The sequence below is a fragment of the Malus sylvestris genome, chromosome 3 (assembly GCF_916048215.2).
Source record: "Malus sylvestris chromosome 3, drMalSylv7.2, whole genome shotgun sequence".
In the NCBI taxonomy this organism is placed as follows: Eukaryota; Viridiplantae; Streptophyta; class Magnoliopsida; order Rosales; family Rosaceae; genus Malus; species Malus sylvestris.
In genome coordinates, this window is record NC_062262.1 from 32,624,311 (window position 1) to 32,645,187 (window position 20,877).

Consider the following 20,877-nt stretch of genomic DNA (forward strand, 5'->3'; position numbering starts at 1 on the left):
TATTAAATTTTTTGTAGGGTGCATTCAACAATATGTGGGGTGCTAATAAAAAAAGTCATTTTGTTATATTAGATGCTAAATTAGTTACTGATAGGATTCAGATTCACATGATTATGTAAGGATTCAACTTTTTTTTATTACTGTGGCAAAATGTTGTGAACACGGAAAATTCCTGAAACGAAAGAGACAAGAAACGACGCGCACAAACAAATATTAAGTATTTGATGATTTTGGGTTACAATCTCTCTCTAATTTGATCCTCTGATTCGATCTCCGTAAGGTGTTGATTGGTGAGTGTTTCGTTGATCCAAGGGCCGTCGAGGCTTAATCTTGGATGAACAGTTGGAAGTTTCTTCAAAGGGCCGTGGGCTTGATCTTTGAAGGTGGATTTGAGCGGATCTTCAAGGGCTTTTGGGCTTGATCTTGAAGAAACGGTGATGAACAGATCTTCAAGTGCTTTTGGGCTTAATCTTGAAGAACGGTTGGATGTATGGATTTGTCGACGTTGTTGATCCAAGGGGCCGTTGGGGCTTGATCTTGGATGAACAGATGATGAACGATGGTGTTTTCTTCAAGGGCCGTCGAGGCTTGGGCTTGATGAACAGCGGATGAGCGGATTCGATGATGTTGTCGATCCAAAGGGGCCGTTGGGGCTTGATCCTTGAGGATGAACAGTTGATGAACGATGAACGCTTTCTTCAAGGGGCCGTCGAGGCTTGGGCTTGAAGGTGGATGATTGTTGATCCAAGGGCCGTCGGGGCTTGATCTTGGAAGAACGATGAACGAAGAACGAAGAACACTTTCTTCAAGGGGCCGTCGGGGCTTGATCTTGAATTGGTGGATGATTGTTGATCCAAAGGGCCGTTGGGGCTTGATCTTAGGATGAACGAAGAACTAAGAGAGCTTTCTTGATTCTTCGGGAACCTGGATGCTTGAGAGCTTCGGAGTTTCAGAGCTTCAGAGCTTGCTTAATGATTTTGGTTCCCTTAAAATGAATGAAATAGGCTTGTATTTATAGAATTTTCCAAGGCCTAATTTTTGAATATAATATCCCAGATGAAATAAGTCGTTTCTGCCAGGTGTTGACACGTGTCCTATTTGATGACTTTTCCAACTCATTTCAATTTTCGTTGAGTCACACGCTACGTGTAAAATTTATGTAATACATGAGCGTTGACACTTTGATTTACCGGTCAACATTTATTTACGAAATTTCGATGTCTACAAATGCCCCCACTTCAAGGCACGTCGTATACATGTGCTTGTCACGTGTAGGAGATGCGTTTTTGAAGTCCCTTACTGTAGATGTCGATCCAAGGGCCATCGAGGCTTGATCTTGAATTGGGCTGGAGATTGTTTCAAGGGCCGTTGAGGCTTGATCTTGAATTGGGCTTGAGATTTCTTCAAGGGCCGTTGAGGCTTGTTCTTGAACTTTTGTTTGAAATTTCTTCAAGGGCCGTCGAGGCTTGATCTTGAAGGTTGAAATTGGGCCACAAGGAGCTTCATGTGGTAGATGATCTTTGGCTTTGGTAATGGATGAATCGGTACGTATTTTGTTGCGCTTGTTGACTTTCCACAGCTTTGATCTTGAACTGGGTTGGAAGATTTTCTGGATTCCTCCAATTGTTGATTTTCCACAGCTTATTCTTGAACTAGGTTTTGATTCAAGGGTGGTAGACACTTAATCTTGAATCGGACTTGTGATTTCCTCAAGGGCCGTCAAGGCTTGATCTTGAATTTGGTTGGAAACTTCTTCAAGGGCCGTTAGGGCTTGATCCTTGAAGGTTGACTTGAACACATGACAAGCAGGCACTAGGTGAAGGTGACGACTTGTTGCTCTGTTCAATCTTTCTAATTCACACCTGAGCAGTTTGGTCAACGGTATGATCTTCAAGATTGATGGGCTTTTCTTCTAGTTGGTGACTTGATCTTTAAGGATTTGATTCAAGGGTGGTGAATCGGCACGTGCAGCCTACAACGCCTAGTAAGTCGACCCAAGAATTTGAGGGTCAAAACGAATTCACCGTCAGAGTGATTGCAACTTTGATGATATGAGATACTCTTGCTTTTGAAGAAGTAGCGGATGAATCGGCACGTGCTTGGTTGCACTTGTCTCCACATGCTTCAAGGTATCATCTTCATTTCCTTTATCTGTTCCTCAGGCAGATGTGGCATCTTCTCGAGTTCTTCATCTCAGACTCTTTCCGCCGAGTTGACTGAGCATGCTGCATTCTTCTCTGCTTGTTTCTTCGGGCAGATATGGCAGCTTCTCGAGTTCTTCAGCTCGGACTCCTTCTCCTGAGTTGACTGTGCAGACTGCATTCTTCTCTGCTTGTTCCTTCTGCACCTTGTCTCCACATGCTGCAAGGTATCATTTTCACTTGCATTATCTGTTCTCCAGGCAGATGGGGCAACTTCTTTGGAAGTACAGCAGCAGTGGGAAACGAGTACTCGAGAGCAGTGCTAGGTAGGCAATCAGGGAAGGGTTCCAAGCAGTCGGTTCCTTACCCGAGTTTGAGTGGAAGTTCCGACATATTGTTTTCTTTATCCTTGTCTTTGTAGGTAAGAACAAGGACAAAGGAAAGGACAGGGAGAACGCATGATATGAGATACTCTTGCTTTCTACCCTGGTGATATGAGATACTTTTGCTTTGGAGTCATTGGCTTGCAGAGGTACCCCAAGGAATAAGGAACACTGAATGACTCGAGAGGTTTCGTTGGGAAAGCATTTTTGGAGATGAAGAAAGGCTCTGTATGTCTGCCTTGCTATGGAAGGTGAAGGTGGACAGTTATAGGAGGTCCCTTAATACCTGTAGAGGTATTATTCTTTCACTCGTGTCGGCAACTAACGCGTGATTGAACAGTAAACTTCACGTGCTTTCTCCTTCACTGAAAATCTTTGACAAATTGCCCGTGATTTGCGCAAAGTTGAATGTGCATATGACAGGTGATGACGCGGCTGAAAAAGACTGGCGCCTCTTCGATATCTGGGATCGGCGCTTCGACAAATTACCCGTGATTTCCGCAAAGCTGAGTTTGCGCGTGACGGGTGCTGACGAGGCTGAAAAAGACTAGCGCCTCTTCGATATCTGGGATTGGCGCTTTAACAAATTGCCCGTGATTTCCGCAAATCTGAGTTTGCATGTGACGGGTGCTAACGCGTCTGGAAAAGCAAGATGCTTCTCCGATTTCTGAGCTTGCCTCTTCGATTTTTGAATCGGCATTTTCGAACTCTGAGCTCACCTCTTCGATCTCTGAAATGCCGTCGAGTGTTGATTTTATAGAGGCACGCAGTTCGTTTCAAAGCACACTTCGCTTGTGAAAACTCCCCTCTTGTACTTCTAAGATCTTGATTTGTCCGATCTCTTCTTCCTTCAACACTTTGAAAATGTCTGGACCCTCCGACCGTCGTTTTGACTTGAATCTTGGTGAAGAGTCAGTCCCGCCTTCTCCAGACAACATATGGCGCCCATCCTTCATATCCCCTACTGGTCCTCTTACCGTTGGGGATTCGGTGATGAAAAATGATATGACCGCTGCGGTGGTGGCCCGGAACCTTGTCACTCCCAGAGATAACAGACTACTTTCCAAACGGTCTGATGAGTTGGCTGTTAAGGATTCTCTGGCTCTCAGTGTGCAGTGTGCAGGTTCTGTGTCTAATATGGCCCAACGCCTATTTGCTCGAACCCGTCAAGTTGAATCATTGGCGGCTGAAGTGATGAGTCTCAAACAGGAGATTAGAGGGCTCAAGCAGGAGAATAAACAGTTGCACAAGCTTGCACACAACTATGCCACAAACATGAAGAGGAAAATTGACCAGATGCAGGAATCTGATGGTCAGATTTTACTTGATCATCGGAGGTTTGTGGGTTTGTTCCAGCAGCATTTACCTTCGTCTTCTGGGGCTGTACCGACTGCTGAGGCTTCAAACAGCCAACCTCCGACGCCTTCTCTTCCTGGAGCTCTGCCGAGTTGTGAGGCGCCACCTGATCGTCCTTGAATATCCCCTCTTGTAAATTTGATTTGATTTTTATTTTTATTTTTTTATTTTTTTTTTTAAGGTATGCATAATGCAAATTTGTGTAAAATTTCCAGAAAAAAAAAAAAAAAATAATAATAAAATGGACTTTATTTCTCTCGATGCATTTTTTTTTTGTTGCTATATACATACATATATTATGTACATACACACCGCATTATCATAACTTCATTTTCTTTTCTTTTCTTTTCTCTTTTTTTTTTTTTTTTTTTTTTAAATTTTTTTTTTAAATTTTTTTTTTTAAATAAATATATATATATATATATATATATTTTTTTTTTTCTTTCTTTTTCTGCACATGGTGCCAGACGCACCATGAAACCCCTTTTTTTTATTTTTTATTTTTAATTCCTTCTTTCTTCTTTTTTTTCACGTGTAGCTGATCCACCACTTTTTTCTCTTTTCAGAATGGTGCTCATGCCATTCTCCTTTTTTCACGTGGTGCCAGCACCGTAAGATTCCATTCTCCTTTTTTTTTTTTTTTTTTTTTTTTGTATAAATTTCGGTGATCTTCACTGCACTACCGTAGCATGTTCACTAATGGTTGACTTTAGCGGCGGGGAGGGCGGTGCCCTTGGTGATGTTCAAGACGACGCCGAGTTGAGCACTGCTTTTGAAGGTCTCACAGAGGCAGGAAGCGTCGGCTTTGAGCACAGTCTTGAGGCCGCTGCAGCAAGTCTCTGCCAGCTTCGTGTCCGTGTTCCCATTCGACACAAATGACAAGCAGTCCGCCATGTTCAAGATCAGGCTCGAGCAGTCCACCGCAGGAACCGGCGCCGGGCAGTCCCCAAGTCCAAACGACAGCACCGCCATCACCATCACCACAGTGCTCATCCAAACCCTCGTTGCTGCTCCCATTTTTTTTTTTTTTTTTTTTTTTTTTTTTTTTTTTTTTTTTTTTTTTTTTTTTTGTGGGATTGTGATAACTCAAGAAGGAATGATGGCACCAAGTAGGAAGTGGGTTGGTGAGACAACAGACTTCGCGGAGAGATTATTGCAGTCGTGTTCGCCATTGCAGATGACTCCAGGCCAGGTGCAGATCGAAACAGACTCATTCCATTGGACCCGGTTCGCGTGTGGGGTGTGGGTGTGCGGACGAGTCGGTCGAGCTCGCGGAGAGCAGATATGTCGAGATTGAGGCGTCGGGTGAGGAGTTTGTTTGGTTTGCTCCGTGCACAAAAGCTGCTGCAAGGGATTCCTGCGCTTCGCCGCCTCGTCGCTGAAGTTCTCCGACGGAGGCAGGCCCAGCTCGTCGTCCGAAGCTTCTAGCAGGTATCCAAGGTCAGGATTTGACTCGCCGGACTCTGACGTCAGGTCAACCACCAGCACCGAAGCTGGATCGGTCTCCGACTCTTGCTCCGTATCCGATGCCGGACGTGGCGACGACTGACAAGAATTTGTTGCGGCAGCTATCTCTTCCTCGAAGCTCTCATGACGGAGTCGAGGTCCTGAGTCGTGGGATCGGCGTCCGAGTCGTCGAGAAAAACCCAGAAGGTCTTCCCTGAGCCGCTTCACCTCGGCCGAGTCGTCCGAGTTGTCTCGGACCCGCTTCTTGTTCTTTGAGGTGTGGTCCTCCATGTTTGAAATAATACCAATCGCAAGAGAGAGAGGAGAGTTTTTTTTCAGATGAAGCGTGGGGATGTCGTGCTCTCTCTGGGAGAAACCATGGAGATTTGGGCATGGTCCTTGCTGTTGCAGGCGGAAGGGAGGAAGAGACCCGTGCTTGATGGGCTTCAAGAGCCTGACGGCGATATCTAAACCATTGTTGGCCCAAAAAAACATTGTTGTGGTGGATTGGGGCAGCAGAGGTATGGTGCAGGATCTCTTTGGGCTTCGATAAGGGCCTGGGCTGCACGGGCTTGGATCCACGCGCTGTGGGCTGAGAATGGAACTTATATATATATATATTTATTTATTTATTATATATTTTTTTATTTTTTTTTTGTTGAAGAAACTGTTTCATTCATTTTTTTTTTAAATAGTACACATTATGACATATGTATTTACTTATTTAACATAACACATTCTAACATATGTATTTACTTATCTAACATAACACACACATATATACATATATATATATATATATATGCCTTTCAGCGCGTCACTTTTACCGTGTGGGGTTGTGCAAGAGACTTCAGCAGGGATTTGCTATGTAGCGCTCGAGGCAGAATGTAAGGTGGCAAGCTTCATGATCGGCTAGTCGTTTGACGGCGGTCATTGAAGTCTCTTCGTCGATTGGAGCATGGTGGCCAGAGTGACGAAGCTGGTGTTGACGGCCTTGCTACTTGCCCTTGCCGCTTGGAGCTTGAGGCAGAATGTAAAGCGTCGAGCTTCATGACCGGCTAGTCGTTTGACGGCGGTTATTGAAGTTTCTTCGTCATTTAAAGCATGGTGGCCAAAGTGACGAAGCTGGTGTTGACGGCCTTGCTACTTGCCCTTGCCCCTTGGAGCTTGAGGCAGAATGTAAAGCGTCGAGCTTCATGACTGGCTAGTCGTTTGACGGCGGTTATTGAAGTTTCTTCGTCATTTGAAGCATGGTGGCCAGAGTGACGAAGCTGGTGTTGACGGCCTTGCTACTTGCCCTTGCCGCTTGGAGCTTGAGGCAGAATGTAAAACGTCGAGCTTCATGACCGGCTAGTCGTTTGACGGCGGTCATTGAAGTTTCTTCGTCGTTTGAAGCATGGTGGCCAGAATGCACTGTTGTTGCTGCTTGGAGCTCGTTCCAGTACGTCACTTTTACCGTGTGGGGTTATGCAAAAGACTGCGGCGAGTTTATGCTGTGTAGTGCCTTTTGTTGCAACTTTCCTCGGAGGTGCCGTCGCCGTGCACACCGACCATGCCGCCTGCCATCTCATTCCTTTAAAGAAATAAAGTATCCGTATTTTGGATTTGCTCTTTATTCTTCAAAGTGTTTGTGTTTTTATTGATGATGTGACTGTACTTGAAGTTTTGAAGTTTCAAGTTGCCTACGTACCCTCGATTGAGGAGGGATCAAGTCATGACGTAGTTCAAATACATTTTTTTTGTTTGTTTGCAGTTTCAGCTCGTGCAGACCAGGAGCGTTGTGCCATGCAGTTTAGGCTCGTGCAGGCGAGGAGCTTCGTGTCCTACAGTTTAGGCTCGTGCGGACAAGGAGCTTTGGTTCGTCAAGCGATCTGAGAGAGTTGTTCCTCGCAATCTTCGTAGCAAGGAGCCTTGACTGAGTAGTTGAAGAAGTCTTCTGGGAAGATGTCACGCATCGTGATGGGGATGGATGATCTTCGTGTCAAAGTTTCATTATCTCCAACACTTTCACATTGTTCTAGAGGTGAACATGAGCTGTTTTGCCCCCTTTCCCATTGGTGAGCTTGTGGAGAAGACATATGCTTCTTGTGCAATTTCTTCGGCGTGACATAAGTCCATCCTTCAACTTCACTCGGCTTGACTGGCATGTTTTTGGAGCATGCCCCCAGCAATTGAGGTGAAAATTTTGAGTTGACAGAGCCGGAAGTGACGTCTTTTTCCAGGATTTCTTCTTCTTTGTCTTCTTGAGCCTTCTCTTCAGTGTGGTCCTCTTGGGTTTGTTGCCGTGAAGATTGGCCGGTGTAGATGATGGTGCGCCTCCTTACCTTCAGTGGTCCTTTTGTGTCGACTTCTAAAGTTGCTTGGCGTTTCATCCTTGAAGGAATCAAGCTTTGAACATCGTCTTTTCCTGCTAGACTGTCGAGCTTCTCTCCCTTTGGCGTTGTCTTCCTGTTTCTAGAAGGCTTCTTAGTTTCTTCAAATCTGTCTAAAGCCGACCGTTGCGGAAGAGATCTAGCTGTGCCTCTTTGTTTCTTGGGTTTTGATAACCTTTCAAAGACTGATCTTTGCGGTGTTGGCGTCTCAAGCCTTTTGAAGACGAAAGTTTGGTCTCGACCACTGATGCGATCAAGTGCTGCAATTCTAGGTTTTGAATAATTCAGCCTTTCGAAGACTGAAGTTCGAGGGGTGGGTTTAGGCTCCTCTTTTGGCCTTGTGGCTTGTGGTCTTGGCTTCCTCATTTTGTAGGTCACCGATGTCCACCCTTTCTTATCACCAGTAGATGCATCTTGGTTGCTTGCCCCTGGTGATGGTTGTGTAGGAGGTGTCATGTGACTTGAACATTGACAGGAATGGTCATGCATGCTTCGGATATGCACAGGATCGAGTGATTCAAACACGATAGTAGTAGTGTGTGCCGCAACCGTGTCTTCGAGGTCAAGCTCGATTTCCCCTTGCTGTGCTAGCTTCAAGATGAGATCTTTCAGTACGAAGCACTTTTCCGTTGGATGACTGATGAAGCGGTGGAATTTACAGTATCTTGGGTTGTCGGTATGATTCATCTCTTCCGGCCGTCTGCACTCAGGCAAACTGATCACCTTCTTGTCCAACAAGTCATCCAGCATGGCAACTACATCAGAGTCGGGGAATGGATAAATCTTCTCCTCAAGCTCCTTCAAAGTACGTCTACGCATCTCTTGATCACGAAAAGCTTTGGTTTGAATCGCCTTGCCTCGTGTAGGGATTTTGACGGGAGCTTTGTTGACTGTCATTGCTTCCTTTGTGGATTTCCACGTAGCCTTCTCCACCTTTGTCTCAAGAACTTTGTCGTTCTTGTAGTTGGCGATCGGTTCCTTCTTCCCATGATGGGCGATGCTTAGCTCCATGTCATGGGCGCGAGTGGCTAGCTCTTCGAAGGTCCGTGGTTTGATGCCTTGAAGAATGTATTGCAAACCCCATTGCATGCCCTGGATGCACATCTCAATTGAAGAGGTCTCCGAGAGCCTATCTTTGCAGTCGAGGCTTAGAGTGCGCCATCTGTTGATGTAGTCAATGACTGGCTCGTCATTCCACTGCTTTGTGCTCGTTAGCTCTAGCATGCTCACAGTGCGGCGGGTGCTATAGAAGCGGTTGAGGAATTCTCGCTCTAACTGCTCCCAGCTGTTGATGGACTCGGGCTCCAGGTCCGTGTACCACTCAAAGGCGTTTCCTTTTAACGAGCGCACAAACTGCTTGGCGAGGTAATCTCCCTCCGTCCCTGCATTGTTGCAGGTTTCCACGAAATGTGCGACATGTTGCTTCGGGTTTCCCTTTCCGTCAAATTGCATAAACTTCGGCGGTTGATAGCCCCTCGGCATCCTTAAGGCGTCGATCTTCTTTGAATACGGCTTTGAGTACAACTCGGAGGTATTTAAGCTCCCTTCGTACTGTGCCTTGATGGTGTTGGTGATCATCTCTTGCAGCTGCTGGATAGAAAGAGATCCCATTAGTGCCGCTGCTTGATCTGGCTCGGGCTTCGCATCGTTTTTCTCCACCTGAGGCTCATCTTCTGGGTTAGGGTTCTCGTCGTCCTGTGGCTCCAGTCGGCTGACGAGTGCAGCGATTTGCAAGTCTTTTTCTTCCACAGTTCGGGTTAGCCTTGCGATTGCTTCATTCATTTGAGCCAGCTGCTCATCGATTGAAGTTGCTCCAATGGTCATGACTTGCATGGCTGAACCGTCGCTTGAATCGGCATCGGAGAGCATGGATTCGGAGTATTTCCTTGGGCTTTCCCCCCTTGGTGCCCTTAGCGAGGCTAAGGTGATCAAAGGCTCGTGCCTTGGGTGCTTTTGTTCCCTTGGCATAGTTGATGCAGAGGTGAAAGAGGCGGCAGAAGTAGCTCTTGCCATGCTTCGAGTCGTGATGCCTAAAGTGACACCAGTTGCGACGAGGACGCTTTTGTTCTTTACGTCGGTTGCGGGAACAGTTTGAGCCTTCCTTGATGCCATTAATTTTGGAAGTGCGCTTGAATTTCTTGAACGGAGAAAGAGATGAGAGGCAGAGATGGTCCCACTGGGCGTGCCAATTTGTGAACACGGAAAATTCCTGAAACGAAAGAGACAAGAAACGACGCGCACAAACAAATATTAAGTATTTGATGATTTTGGGTTACAATCTCTCTCTAATTTGATCCTCTGATTCGATCTCCGTAAGGTGTTGATTGGTGAGTGTTTCGTTGATCCAAGGGCCGTCGAGGCTTAATCTTGGATGAACAGTTGGAAGTTTCTTCAAAGGGCCGTGGGCTTGATCTTTGAAGGTGGATTTGAGCGGATCTTCAAGGGCTTTTGGGCTTGATCTTGAAGAAACGGTGATGAACAGATCTTCAAGTGCTTTTGGGCTTAATCTTGAAGAACGGTTGGATGTATGGATTTGTCGACGTTGTTGATCCAAGGGGCCGTTGGGGCTTGATCTTGGATGAACAGATGATGAACGATGGTGTTTTCTTCAAGGGCCGTCGAGGCTTGGGCTTGATGAACAGCGGATGAGCGGATTCGATGATGTTGTCGATCCAAAGGGGCCGTTGGGGCTTGATCCTTGAGGATGAACAGTTGATGAACGATGAACGCTTTCTTCAAGGGGCCGTCGAGGCTTGGGCTTGAAGGTGGATGATTGTTGATCCAAGGGCCGTCGGGGCTTGATCTTGGAAGAACGATGAACGAAGAACGAAGAACACTTTCTTCAAGGGGCCGTCGGGGCTTGATCTTGAATTGGTGGATGATTGTTGATCCAAAGGGCCGTTGGGGCTTGATCTTAGGATGAACGAAGAACTAAGAGAGCTTTCTTGATTCTTCGGGAACCTGGATGCTTGAGAGCTTCGGAGTTTCAGAGCTTCAGAGCTTGCTTAATGATTTTGGTTCCCTTAAAATGAATGAAATAGGCTTGTATTTATAGAATTTTCCAAGGCCTAATTTTTGAATATAATATCCCAGATGAAATAAGTCGTTTCTGCCAGGTGTTGACACGTGTCCTATTTGATGACTTTTCCAACTCATTTCAATTTTCGTTGAGTCACACGCTACGTGTAAAATTTATGTAATACATGAGCGTTGACACTTTGATTTACCGGTCAACATTTATTTACGAAATTTCGATGTCTACAAATGTCACTTGCTATTTGCCCTAAATATTTGCTTTGGTCATTCCACAAGTCATCTTGTGATCTAAACCTTTCCTTTTTTGTCATTACCAAAGGATGAAACGAAATAGAAAATCAAAATTGACAACATTGATTTCAAAAGAAAAAAGTTCGACATCAAATTAAATCAGCATATGTACTCTTCAAAATGACGCTGTTTTAGTCCTTAACTTAAGTAAAAGAAAAACGATGTGTAGCTCAAAGAAAGAAAAAACTACATGTCGTTTTTTCAGGGATTTGAGAGATCCCTTCGTGATGTCAGCAGCCATTTTTCTCCTATTTCCTCCATGCACACGCTATTTCACGTCGTTCACTCTTGAAGACTCAAAATTATTCAGCTCCACTTCCTTTTTTAATCTCTCCACCATTGCTAAGATCCGTCCACCAACAAGAAAATATAGAGAAGAACAAGCATGTATTTTTAACCTAAATTTTCAATTTCTTAGTTCCAATATGTATTTCCATTTTTGTTTTAATTCCCATTATTGCTTAAGTTTAGGATGGTGAGTTGGTGATTATTATGAATTGGGTTTATGTTAGTTGTGATTTTGTGATGTTTAACCTTGATTATTAATTTTAATTTGTTGATTAGTTAATTGGGAATTTGAATTATGATCGGTTAATTGACGAGGAGAGGTATTTGAATATAACTAAGGGTAAGAAACCATCACCACCACCACCACCATCACAACCAAACTAATCCAAGTAATGAATCTTCCAAGAGAATGAAATTGGATGAAATCTTAGTTAATCTTCCTGCATACCCAAGACTTTGGCCTCCAATGTCAGAGTATCCTAATTCTCGAGATGAAATTGGAAAAGCATATAAGCTTTCATTTTTGAAAGTTGTAATGTTGTTTCCTTTATGATTTATAATAGTGTCGTTTAATTTTAAAGTGTTTTTCCACAACTACTCATAAGCCGTCATATTTTGTCCACCCAAGATTATTTTTGAATCCGTCCTTGAATATTGTCTCACTTTGTTTACCAAATGACCAAGAGAATAAAACTTCAATCATTATATGCATTATGAGGATGCCATTAGTACACTATATATACAGTTATTTTACCAAAGTTATTGTATTGGTTCTATATGAGAAATTAAATATGTAGGAAAAAGTAGTTGAACACAAACAATACTGTTGACTTCTAATATTTATATATGAGAACTAGTCAACTTGCCTGAAGATTAAGGTCACCAACTCAAAATATCTTAATCTTCTTCATCGCGCGTCATCAATTTGGCCGCCAAAGTCATAGTACATAGCCACAAATTCGGACCATGCAGATTACGTCGTCGTTCCTACAAGTACAACTACTGTTCCATCTCTTCGACTAGTATATATCGTGAGTTGCAACATGATTTTCCTGGACCACGTTATTTTCATGCATTGCTGTTTCTGCTTGAATCTCTACACAACCAATAGTGCCACCCTCTCTCTCTCTCTCTCAAGAAACACGTTGGTGTAGTGATGATCCCATGGGCATACCAGGGCCGACCCTGAGAATTTGGGGACCTTAGGCGAGTCTTCAAAGTGGGGCCCTAAAATTCTCAGATCTCCAACTCTTTGTATATTGGTATGTAGTAAAAAAAAATCGCTAATTACATTAAAAGTCTATTTCTTCATCGAATATCATTAAAAATTCATATCAAAAGAAAAGAGATACTAACATTACTTAATATTACATGTCACATGTCTTTAGACGCAAATGCACTAAGTGTTTGCAGTCAAGAGATTGAGAGTGAAGAGCAATAAAACTTGATGATCAAGAGAGTAAAAAACAATAAAACTTGATTGACGAATATAATAACTCAACAACGCCAAGTGGTTCTCTTGCGTTCTTTCTAAAATCAACACACACTAGCGAATCAAATTTTAGAATAACCTAGTTTAAAAATAAATTATTGAAAAAGAAAATTTAAAGTCAAAGTTATGGTTACCTCAAATTCCAATCTTCAGGACCAAGTGATAGTTGCTTAAACATTCAATAGAAATAGAAAGGCTGGGAAGTTGAAAGAAAAATGATTACAAAGTTATGATTATTCTGGTTTTTGTTATTTTTTAGGTTATTTTCAAAAGCAAAAGAAAAAAAATGCATTTGTACATATTGAGGCCATTAATTTCACTAGCCTCTTGTCACACATGTAGGCATGTGACAATTGGCCTTTGTATTTTTTTATTTAAGAAACTCAAGTTTTTTCTATTTATACAATTTATATTAAAAATATTTTTGAAAATAAATAAGAATTTAAACATAAACCACCCACTAACATGAAGTTTTGTTATTTTTTTTCTAAAGTTGAAAATTTTAAATTCATTCAAAATTAATATTTGTTGAATTATTTTAACTCCTTTTGATTCTTGTAATTTTAAATTTTTAAAGAGCAATTTATCTTTAATTTCATAGATTTGAAAAAAGCAAAAACTAATGCCACCTACAATGTCATAGCCCGTCCCAAGAAATATTTATCGCTAATGTGAAAAGACTAGATTACCCTTGGACATTAAGAAGTGTGGTGTGTGATTTGTTTTGAAATGAAATTATTTGAATTTTCCTAAGTTTTTGGAACCACTTAGGAACTAAGAAACTTTGGTTTTGATTGGGTGTTGATTAGTTTGGACCACACATATCACTTCTCCTTTCTCTCTCTTCCCTCTCGTGTTCTCTCTCTGTCCCTCGGACTCTCTCTATCTCTCTCTCTTCTCTTCCGTACGAACTCAAACCCAAAACCCATTGAATCGTGACCGATCGAGGACGTTGAAGGCACCATTGTGTTCCTTGCAAACTCAGGAACACATCTAGACCATTTTCAGGTAAGGATAGCTTCATTTTCACGTTGAAACCATAACCCCGATTTAGGGTACTATTCATGCAAACGTTAAATCTCGTGTTTTTGGAAATTTCAAGCTTGTAGGAAGCTTAGTGAGGTATCAAGGAAGCTCGGAGAGTTTTGTTTGAAGGTTTTGGAGGTCGGGATCGTGTGGATGAAGCTTGGCTGGTTTTTCTTGGAATTCTCCGGTGAGATCCCGTGACTTTTAGAGCTTTAAAATGGTATAACGTGATTGTAGATGTCCTTAGCTTCATTTTGGTACCAATTGCATGAAAAATGGTTGAGAAACGAGTGAGAAATCAAGGTTTTAAAAATTCCCAGTTTTCCGGCGACGGCGACGGTCGCCGGAGTCCCAAGGTTGAAGGTGACAGAATATTCCGTCAAGTTTGACGGAATATTCCTGGAATATACCTGACGGCGTCAATTGACACCGTCAGTGTGCCTGGCACATGGCCGCGCGTGGGGGGCACGTCTGGCCGTGCCATTGTCGGCGCGTGGGGACGCGTGAGGCTTCCAAATTTTTTTCTAAAAATATGGGGATGATCCTGAGGTTGTGTAGATCACTGTGGTATATTCATATACCCATTTTGAGTAATGTATGAGAAGTTATTGGCTAGTTTTGTATATGTGTTTAAAAATAACGTTCTTATAGTTAATTCGCATATAGGTGAGACCTATCCCGAGGACGAGCGTATACACGGGCAACTCGGGGGTTATGACCCTTCGACTTATCAGTGAGTGGGCTTTTGTTTTCAATATATATTTATACACTTGATATATTTCCCAGAAATGCATTTTTAAAGAAAGTATGCTTTGAAATAATATGCCAAATGCTTCTATATTTTGAATATGCCTTGCATGATTGCATACATTTATAAATGTGGTGCTGTGGAGGCACATGTGAGTTCAGGTAAATTATGTTTGGTTGTGTGAATCATTGATGATGTGATATGTGATATGTGATTAAGTAATGTTGAGCTCATAAAGCTGCACCTAAGGTGATTGTGAATTAGCCAGAGATATGAAGTACATGCCTGTTTATTTATGTCACCTCCCACACTATATGCTCATATTGGATCCAACTTAAGTGCACAGTCTTGTCGTACAGACCTTATTCATGGTTCCGACTTGTAGGTGACTAGCGAACTATTGTCCGGCTATTATGAGAGAATAGAGTTTAGCATAATTATATTTCACCCAATTTTATCGTACAGACCCTTTTCAGTGGTTCTGACTTATGTGCAGTATATTGCCGTATAGGTCATAGTAGTGACTCTGGCTAGATTGAGTTTGAGCTATGAATTATGGGAAAATCTTACATGTTTTACAGCGAGGGGTTAGTATGTTGATAAATGAAATGTTTTTTTGTAAAACATTTGTTTTTGCCCACTCACGTTTTCTGTTTTGCGCCCCTCCAGGTTCTAAGTAAGTTGTTGTTAGTGGCTCGGGATCGTCGACAGTTCTGACTTATTTGAATAATAGTAGGACATTCCTGGTACTGTGTAACTAGTACTTGTCCTACTGGACTACACCTAGACTTATTATGCTCTGATTAGGAGTGTTCATTATTGTAACCAACTCATATCACTTTCGTTTAGTAGTGCACTCTAGTAATTTGGTTTTCAATTATTCGTGTATTTGCTATCTTTATCGCTTCCGCACTGTGCACATGGCTACGTCACTCTCACGTGACGGCCAACATGCCTTAACCTCGGTCGAGGTGTGTCAGTCACATCCTGGCTCGGGTTCACCACATCCCGGGCCCGTTCCACCACCGTAGCACGATATTATCCGCTTTGGACTTACCATTCCCTCACGGTTTTATTTTTGGGAACTCACGAGCAACTTCCCAGTGGATCACCCATCATGGGAGTGCTTTGGCCCCCTTCTCGCTTAACTTCGGAGTTCCGACGGAACCCTAAGCCAGTGAGCTCCCAAAAGGCATCGTGCTAGGTAGGGATGAGAATATACATTTAAGGATCACTCCCCTGGGCGATGTGGGATGTCATATACAAGGTGTTTCAAACCGCCCACCCCAATGAAAATGGAGTGGAACCGTTTCCACTGTACCCACGAAATAATCTTGATGCTTGTTACGTTTTCTTTATTTATATTTTATATATAGGATGTATAAAAAAATTTGGGGCCCCCTCCGAACTTGGGGGCCCTAGACGACCGCCTACCTCTGCTACCCTTAGGGTTGGCCCTGGGTCGTACATAGGGAATGAGTTACACTCCGCATTCCTATTTGCGAAGGCTGCAGAATGAGAGTTTGGATCGTTGAAGAGAAGTAGAGATCAAAGTCATTCAAGTTTTTGAGGTTTTGTGAATTGAGCCAGGGACATCAAGATGGGCAAATGGAGGCTATATTGAAATTAAGTCGTCTGGATCTTTCAGTCCTCACACTATAGACACAAAGATCCGAAGTGAATCTCAATCTGTATATATGGACATACGTACACATTCATGCACAAAACTACAACCAACGTGGACATATAATATGCTTACACTAGGGCTGACGAAAGAAAACTATACGTGCATTCAATGGGAACGTTTGTGGCCGATTGAAGCCAAATTATATATGTATGCGCGCATCAAACAAAACGTGAAATACAAGCATTGGTTACAAACATCAACTGATCGAGGGTTATGTCAACACACCACTACAACAATTTGAAGCTCATATAACACAAACAATGAACAGATGGCAAAGATGACTTATATCAACTACTCACTAGAAGCCAACAACTATTCTACCAAATCATATAAGACTTTTAAAACATTTGTGTCCATAGTAGGATCTTCTTGAGAATTCGTGCTCTCAACAGTCGAGAGGGAACTGAAACCTCGCAACGAGAACAAGTATAGCTGCACATGACATCCCGTCGACTCAAAAGGTTAGGACACTTCTGATGCAGAATTATATCTTAGGAATATATTCATTAATTTAGTCTCCTATTTGTAATAGAGTTAAGAGATTACTTTCCTATATATTCCTTACATTTATGATTTTTTTTTCCTGTTTGTAGCAGAAAAGTTAATAGAAATAGGTGTTTTTGTACCTCATGGATGAGACTTTGAATGATCAAGAAAAAAAAATTTGAGACTCGAACGATTTGAAATTACCAAAATAAAAAAAAAATGAAAAATAGAGAGAGAGGAAATTGCTCTATGTACAGGGAAATTTTTTTAATGGGTCCGGAATTCATAATCGGTATATCACGTGTTATTATAAAAATGGTAAGATATTTATGTTAAAAAAATTAACAACTTAAAAAATAAAAAAATATCTTATTTATATAATAACACCTAATATAATTCCGAGTAAAATGAAATTTTTTTCCTGACCATTTGGCTCTCTTATCAAATCACCCACAAACTTTTTCCCAAAGCAAACAGCAATGAAAAGAATAGTTTGCTTTTTCATAATTGTACAATCATACTTTTGATTATGTCATTTCATCTTTTTTCTGCTTTTAGACCAACAAAATATTTACCAATTAATTCAACAACATTTTCGAGATCCTCTCAACCAATAAATAGCAACTTTTAGCACTGAGAGATTTTTCGGTATAACTGATACATAGAGTGATACATTATGTATCATTATATAAATGATGAAATATTTATGTTAAAAAATTAATAACTTAAAAAATAAAATTTATCACCACTTATATGAAAACAAATGATGTATCACTTATATTCCCATCACAATAAAAAAAATCGCCTTTTAGCACAAACTAAACAGCAAATTCACATAATAACTATTTTCGGTTCATGAATTATTATCGGTCAACTAAAAACTTAGCCTTTTGACCCTGCACTGTCTTAAAGCAAATCAATCACAATCAGCAGGCGCTTAGGCCACCTAGTCACTACTCCATTACCCCATCATCTCTTCAAAGGTATTACTACTACAGCTATGATCTACACAATGCAAAACATCGTGCACCAGTAGCATGTACAGAGGGGGAAAGCTTTGGTGCCATCAGGAGATCATCATGTGAGTATCTCACTTAACTCTCGATTTAGTAGAGTGATGGAGCAGATTCAATTTTGGCTCAGCCACTACCCTCTCTAGTTCAATCACAAGGATATTCTCATGTGAGAATCTCACTCAACTCTTGATCTAGTAGAGTGATAAGGCAGGTGAAATTGTGGCTCCGTCAGTGTCCCTATAGTTCAATCTTATAATGCTTTACGTAATTGGTATACGTACCACGTTAAGATTTAAACCTAATTATTAAGGTAGATTTCTGAGCAAGTTGCATGCTAGCTAAACTTGCTATTATATATATATATATATATATATATATATGTATGTATTCCTACAATTTCGACACAAGAAACTAGTATACTAACTACCAAATGATATTGAGGTTTCTTGTCTTTACATTCTAACAAAATTACATGATAGTACAAACAGAATTTGAACCACAGTAATAGGTGCTTGAAGTAATTTTTTGTGCTTTAATTTGTCATTCACACTACTTTAAAAAACTTTACAGTGCGTGAATTGACATCTTCACGTTGGGTTGAAAGCGGTACAGTATTACTTTAGTTTTGAACGAAATGAAGAGTGTATCTTTGAAAAAAAGAAGAAGAAAGATAAATTAATCTTTATGCAATTTGAACCAGCTAGCTAGCTAATATGCAAAGAAAGAAACATATATGATAAAGAAAATAAGAGTCATACGATTACTAGGTACTTCTTCGATCGCTGAGGAATTTATAGAATTACTGACAGGATTTGCTCCTGAATGTACTTCGTGCAACGCTTTCCTTTTGACATGATGATGATTTCCTTCAACAGATGATGAATAGTAGAGCTGCTGATGATTGACATGAAATAGATCAGGAAGTGCCTGTGTGAAAGAGAGAAGAAAAATATAGTAGTCCTCAAGTTTGTATTCTGTGTAGTTACCTTGACCCGGAAATCATTTGATGATTCTCTTACTACCTTAGTCTTGGTATCCTCATCTGAAACAAACACAGGTTCATGTTAACTCATCAGAATATATGTGCGGGAGAGGGAGGGAGAGAGAGAGAGAGAGAGAGAGAGAGAGAGAGAGAGAGAGAGAGAGACCTTGTACTTTTCTTGTGGCCAAACTTGAGTGAGCAAAGAGATCATGGGAGAGGGAGACTAGAAGGATTAGGAGAAAAATCAAGTAGAAGTTCATAGTGTTTCGTTAGTAGGGGATCATGATAGAATATTGGTGATCAACGATAAGAAGTGTGGTGGAGAGAGAGAGAGAGAGAGAGAGAGAGAGAGAGAGAGAGAGAGAGAGGCTCCAATGCAATGCATAGGGAGATGATGCTCAGTTCAGACAGTTTGAGATAGACAACAAAAGATAGTAGTACGTTTGTCTATTGTAGTTGGGGATGCACATGGAGAAGTGCATTCACACGCATGTGTGCATATAAGCGATCCTTTTATTGTAGGAGAACAACTTACATAGAAATTGTACATTATCACGTGATCTCTCGTGCCAGTACAACGAGAACATATGGACTAAGTTTTTTTATTTCATTGGCACCAAGATCCTATAAATTTTTTTATTTCATTGGCACCAAGATGTCATTGAAGCAGTATACTTATATCATATTAGTCGTTAACTCATTGCATGCTTCTTTGGGGATGTTTTTATATCTATTCAAGTTTGACTTGTTTTTTCGGCCTTTGGTCCTGAATGTGAGTAAAAGACGAAAAGGGGAGACGCATTTGGAAAACTACGTTTGTAACTAGGACAACCATGTAGCAGCGTTCCCAACCAATTATCGCATGAAATAGCTAAAACTTGACGGGGAGTGATAAGATTGCAATACTGTTATCTTAGACCATCTTCAATGAAAATGTCAAATTATAAGAGTTAAATTACAATTGATAGCTGATGTGGTAATCTGATGTTTTATGTTAAATTTTATACTTATCAGAATTGTCAAATGTTATTTTCTTATTTTAATATACTTTTAAATTGTTGTAATTGTTAAAAAAAAATTATTGATTGAATGTTAGTTGAATAAAGGACCCACCATTAAAATGAACTAAAAATAAATTTGACATTAATGTCCAATTTGACTTCTAATCACAAAGCCTTTAAATCTAATAAATAAATAATACTTCGATTGTATAGACTTTTGATGTTAAATATGCACAGTGACATCCCACTTAAGATTTTGACATCTCATTCGAAGATGCTCTCTGGCCTCGTTTGGCAGTTCGGATTGTACTCTACTGACTATTTCTATCGGATTGGATAAATAATCACTGAATAGTACTGACTAAATTAGTCGGGCGTTTGGTGCAGTATCAGATTAATGATCGTATTATTTATATAGTGTTTGATATTATATCGGATAGGAGGAAAACTTAAAAAAAAAAAAAAAAAACAAACAAACAACTGAAAATCTAGTTCCCAGATCTCTCCGCCCCCCCCCCCCCACCCCCCAAAACTTCCTCCATTTCTCTCCCTTCTTCTTCCCCGACTATGAAGAATCCCAAATAATGAAACCCATATCTCTCCGCTGCACCCCCAAACTCCCTCCCTCTCTCTCTTTTTCTTCTTCCCCGAAGGTAGTTGCAGGTGACAGGGAAGACGATGGCAGAAGGCGACGACAATTGCAAGCGATGGCAGAAGGAAAGCGACGGCAGTTGCAGGCAATGGCAGAAGGCGACGGGGACAGTGATGGCGAGAGAAGGTGACGGGGAGGACGACAGCGATGGCAGAAGGCGACGGGGACCACGCCAAGGAAAGGCGAGAAATAGTGGCTCGAGTTCGCGAGCGGAGAGCGAGAGCAAGAACAAGCGGAGAGGAAGAGACGAGGTTGACTAAGTTATACGGTGAATTTGGACGGTATAACAAAGCAGGTAAACACCGGGTAAAAAAGGTGAGCCCGGATTATTTAATCTAGTGCCTATTTAATCCAAACGGCACCAAACACCGTACACCATATTATTAGTACCATCTGATGCCTTATACGGTGTGCCAAACAGGGCCTTAGTGTCTAAATTGCCCGTAAGCACCTTATGGTTTTGTTGGTAAATGT

At 41.5% G+C, this 20,877-nt stretch overlaps 2 protein-coding genes and 1 pseudogene across 3 annotated transcripts; all 3 read right to left on the bottom strand.

Moving 5' to 3' along the window:
* Positions 1-4,576: 4,576 nt before the first annotated feature.
* LOC126617369 (non-specific lipid transfer protein GPI-anchored 31-like) lies at positions 4,577-4,897 on the bottom strand. Its single transcript, XM_050285426.1, has one exon. It carries the CDS (start codon positions 4,895-4,897, stop codon positions 4,577-4,579), a length of 321 nt encoding a protein of 106 aa, XP_050141383.1.
* Positions 4,898-4,948: 51 nt separating this feature from the next.
* On the bottom strand, positions 4,949-5,617 carry LOC126617366 (uncharacterized; annotated as a pseudogene).
* Positions 5,618-18,180: 12,563 nt separating this feature from the next.
* Positions 18,181-19,361, bottom strand: LOC126617368 (uncharacterized). Of its 2 annotated transcripts, none has more exons than XM_050285424.1 (3): positions 18,917-19,361; positions 18,755-18,810; positions 18,181-18,662 (listed from the first exon to the last, which is right to left on the bottom strand). In XM_050285424.1, exons 1-3 carry the CDS (start codon positions 19,008-19,010, stop codon positions 18,477-18,479), a joined length of 336 nt encoding a protein of 111 aa, XP_050141381.1. In that variant the 5' UTR covers positions 19,011-19,361; the 3' UTR covers positions 18,181-18,476. The 2 variants fall into 2 exon arrangements, with proteins under 2 accessions (XP_050141381.1, XP_050141382.1); XM_050285425.1 differs by having other exon boundaries at positions 18,181-18,659; positions 18,917-19,360.
* Between the last annotated feature and the right edge of the window lie 1,516 nt (positions 19,362-20,877).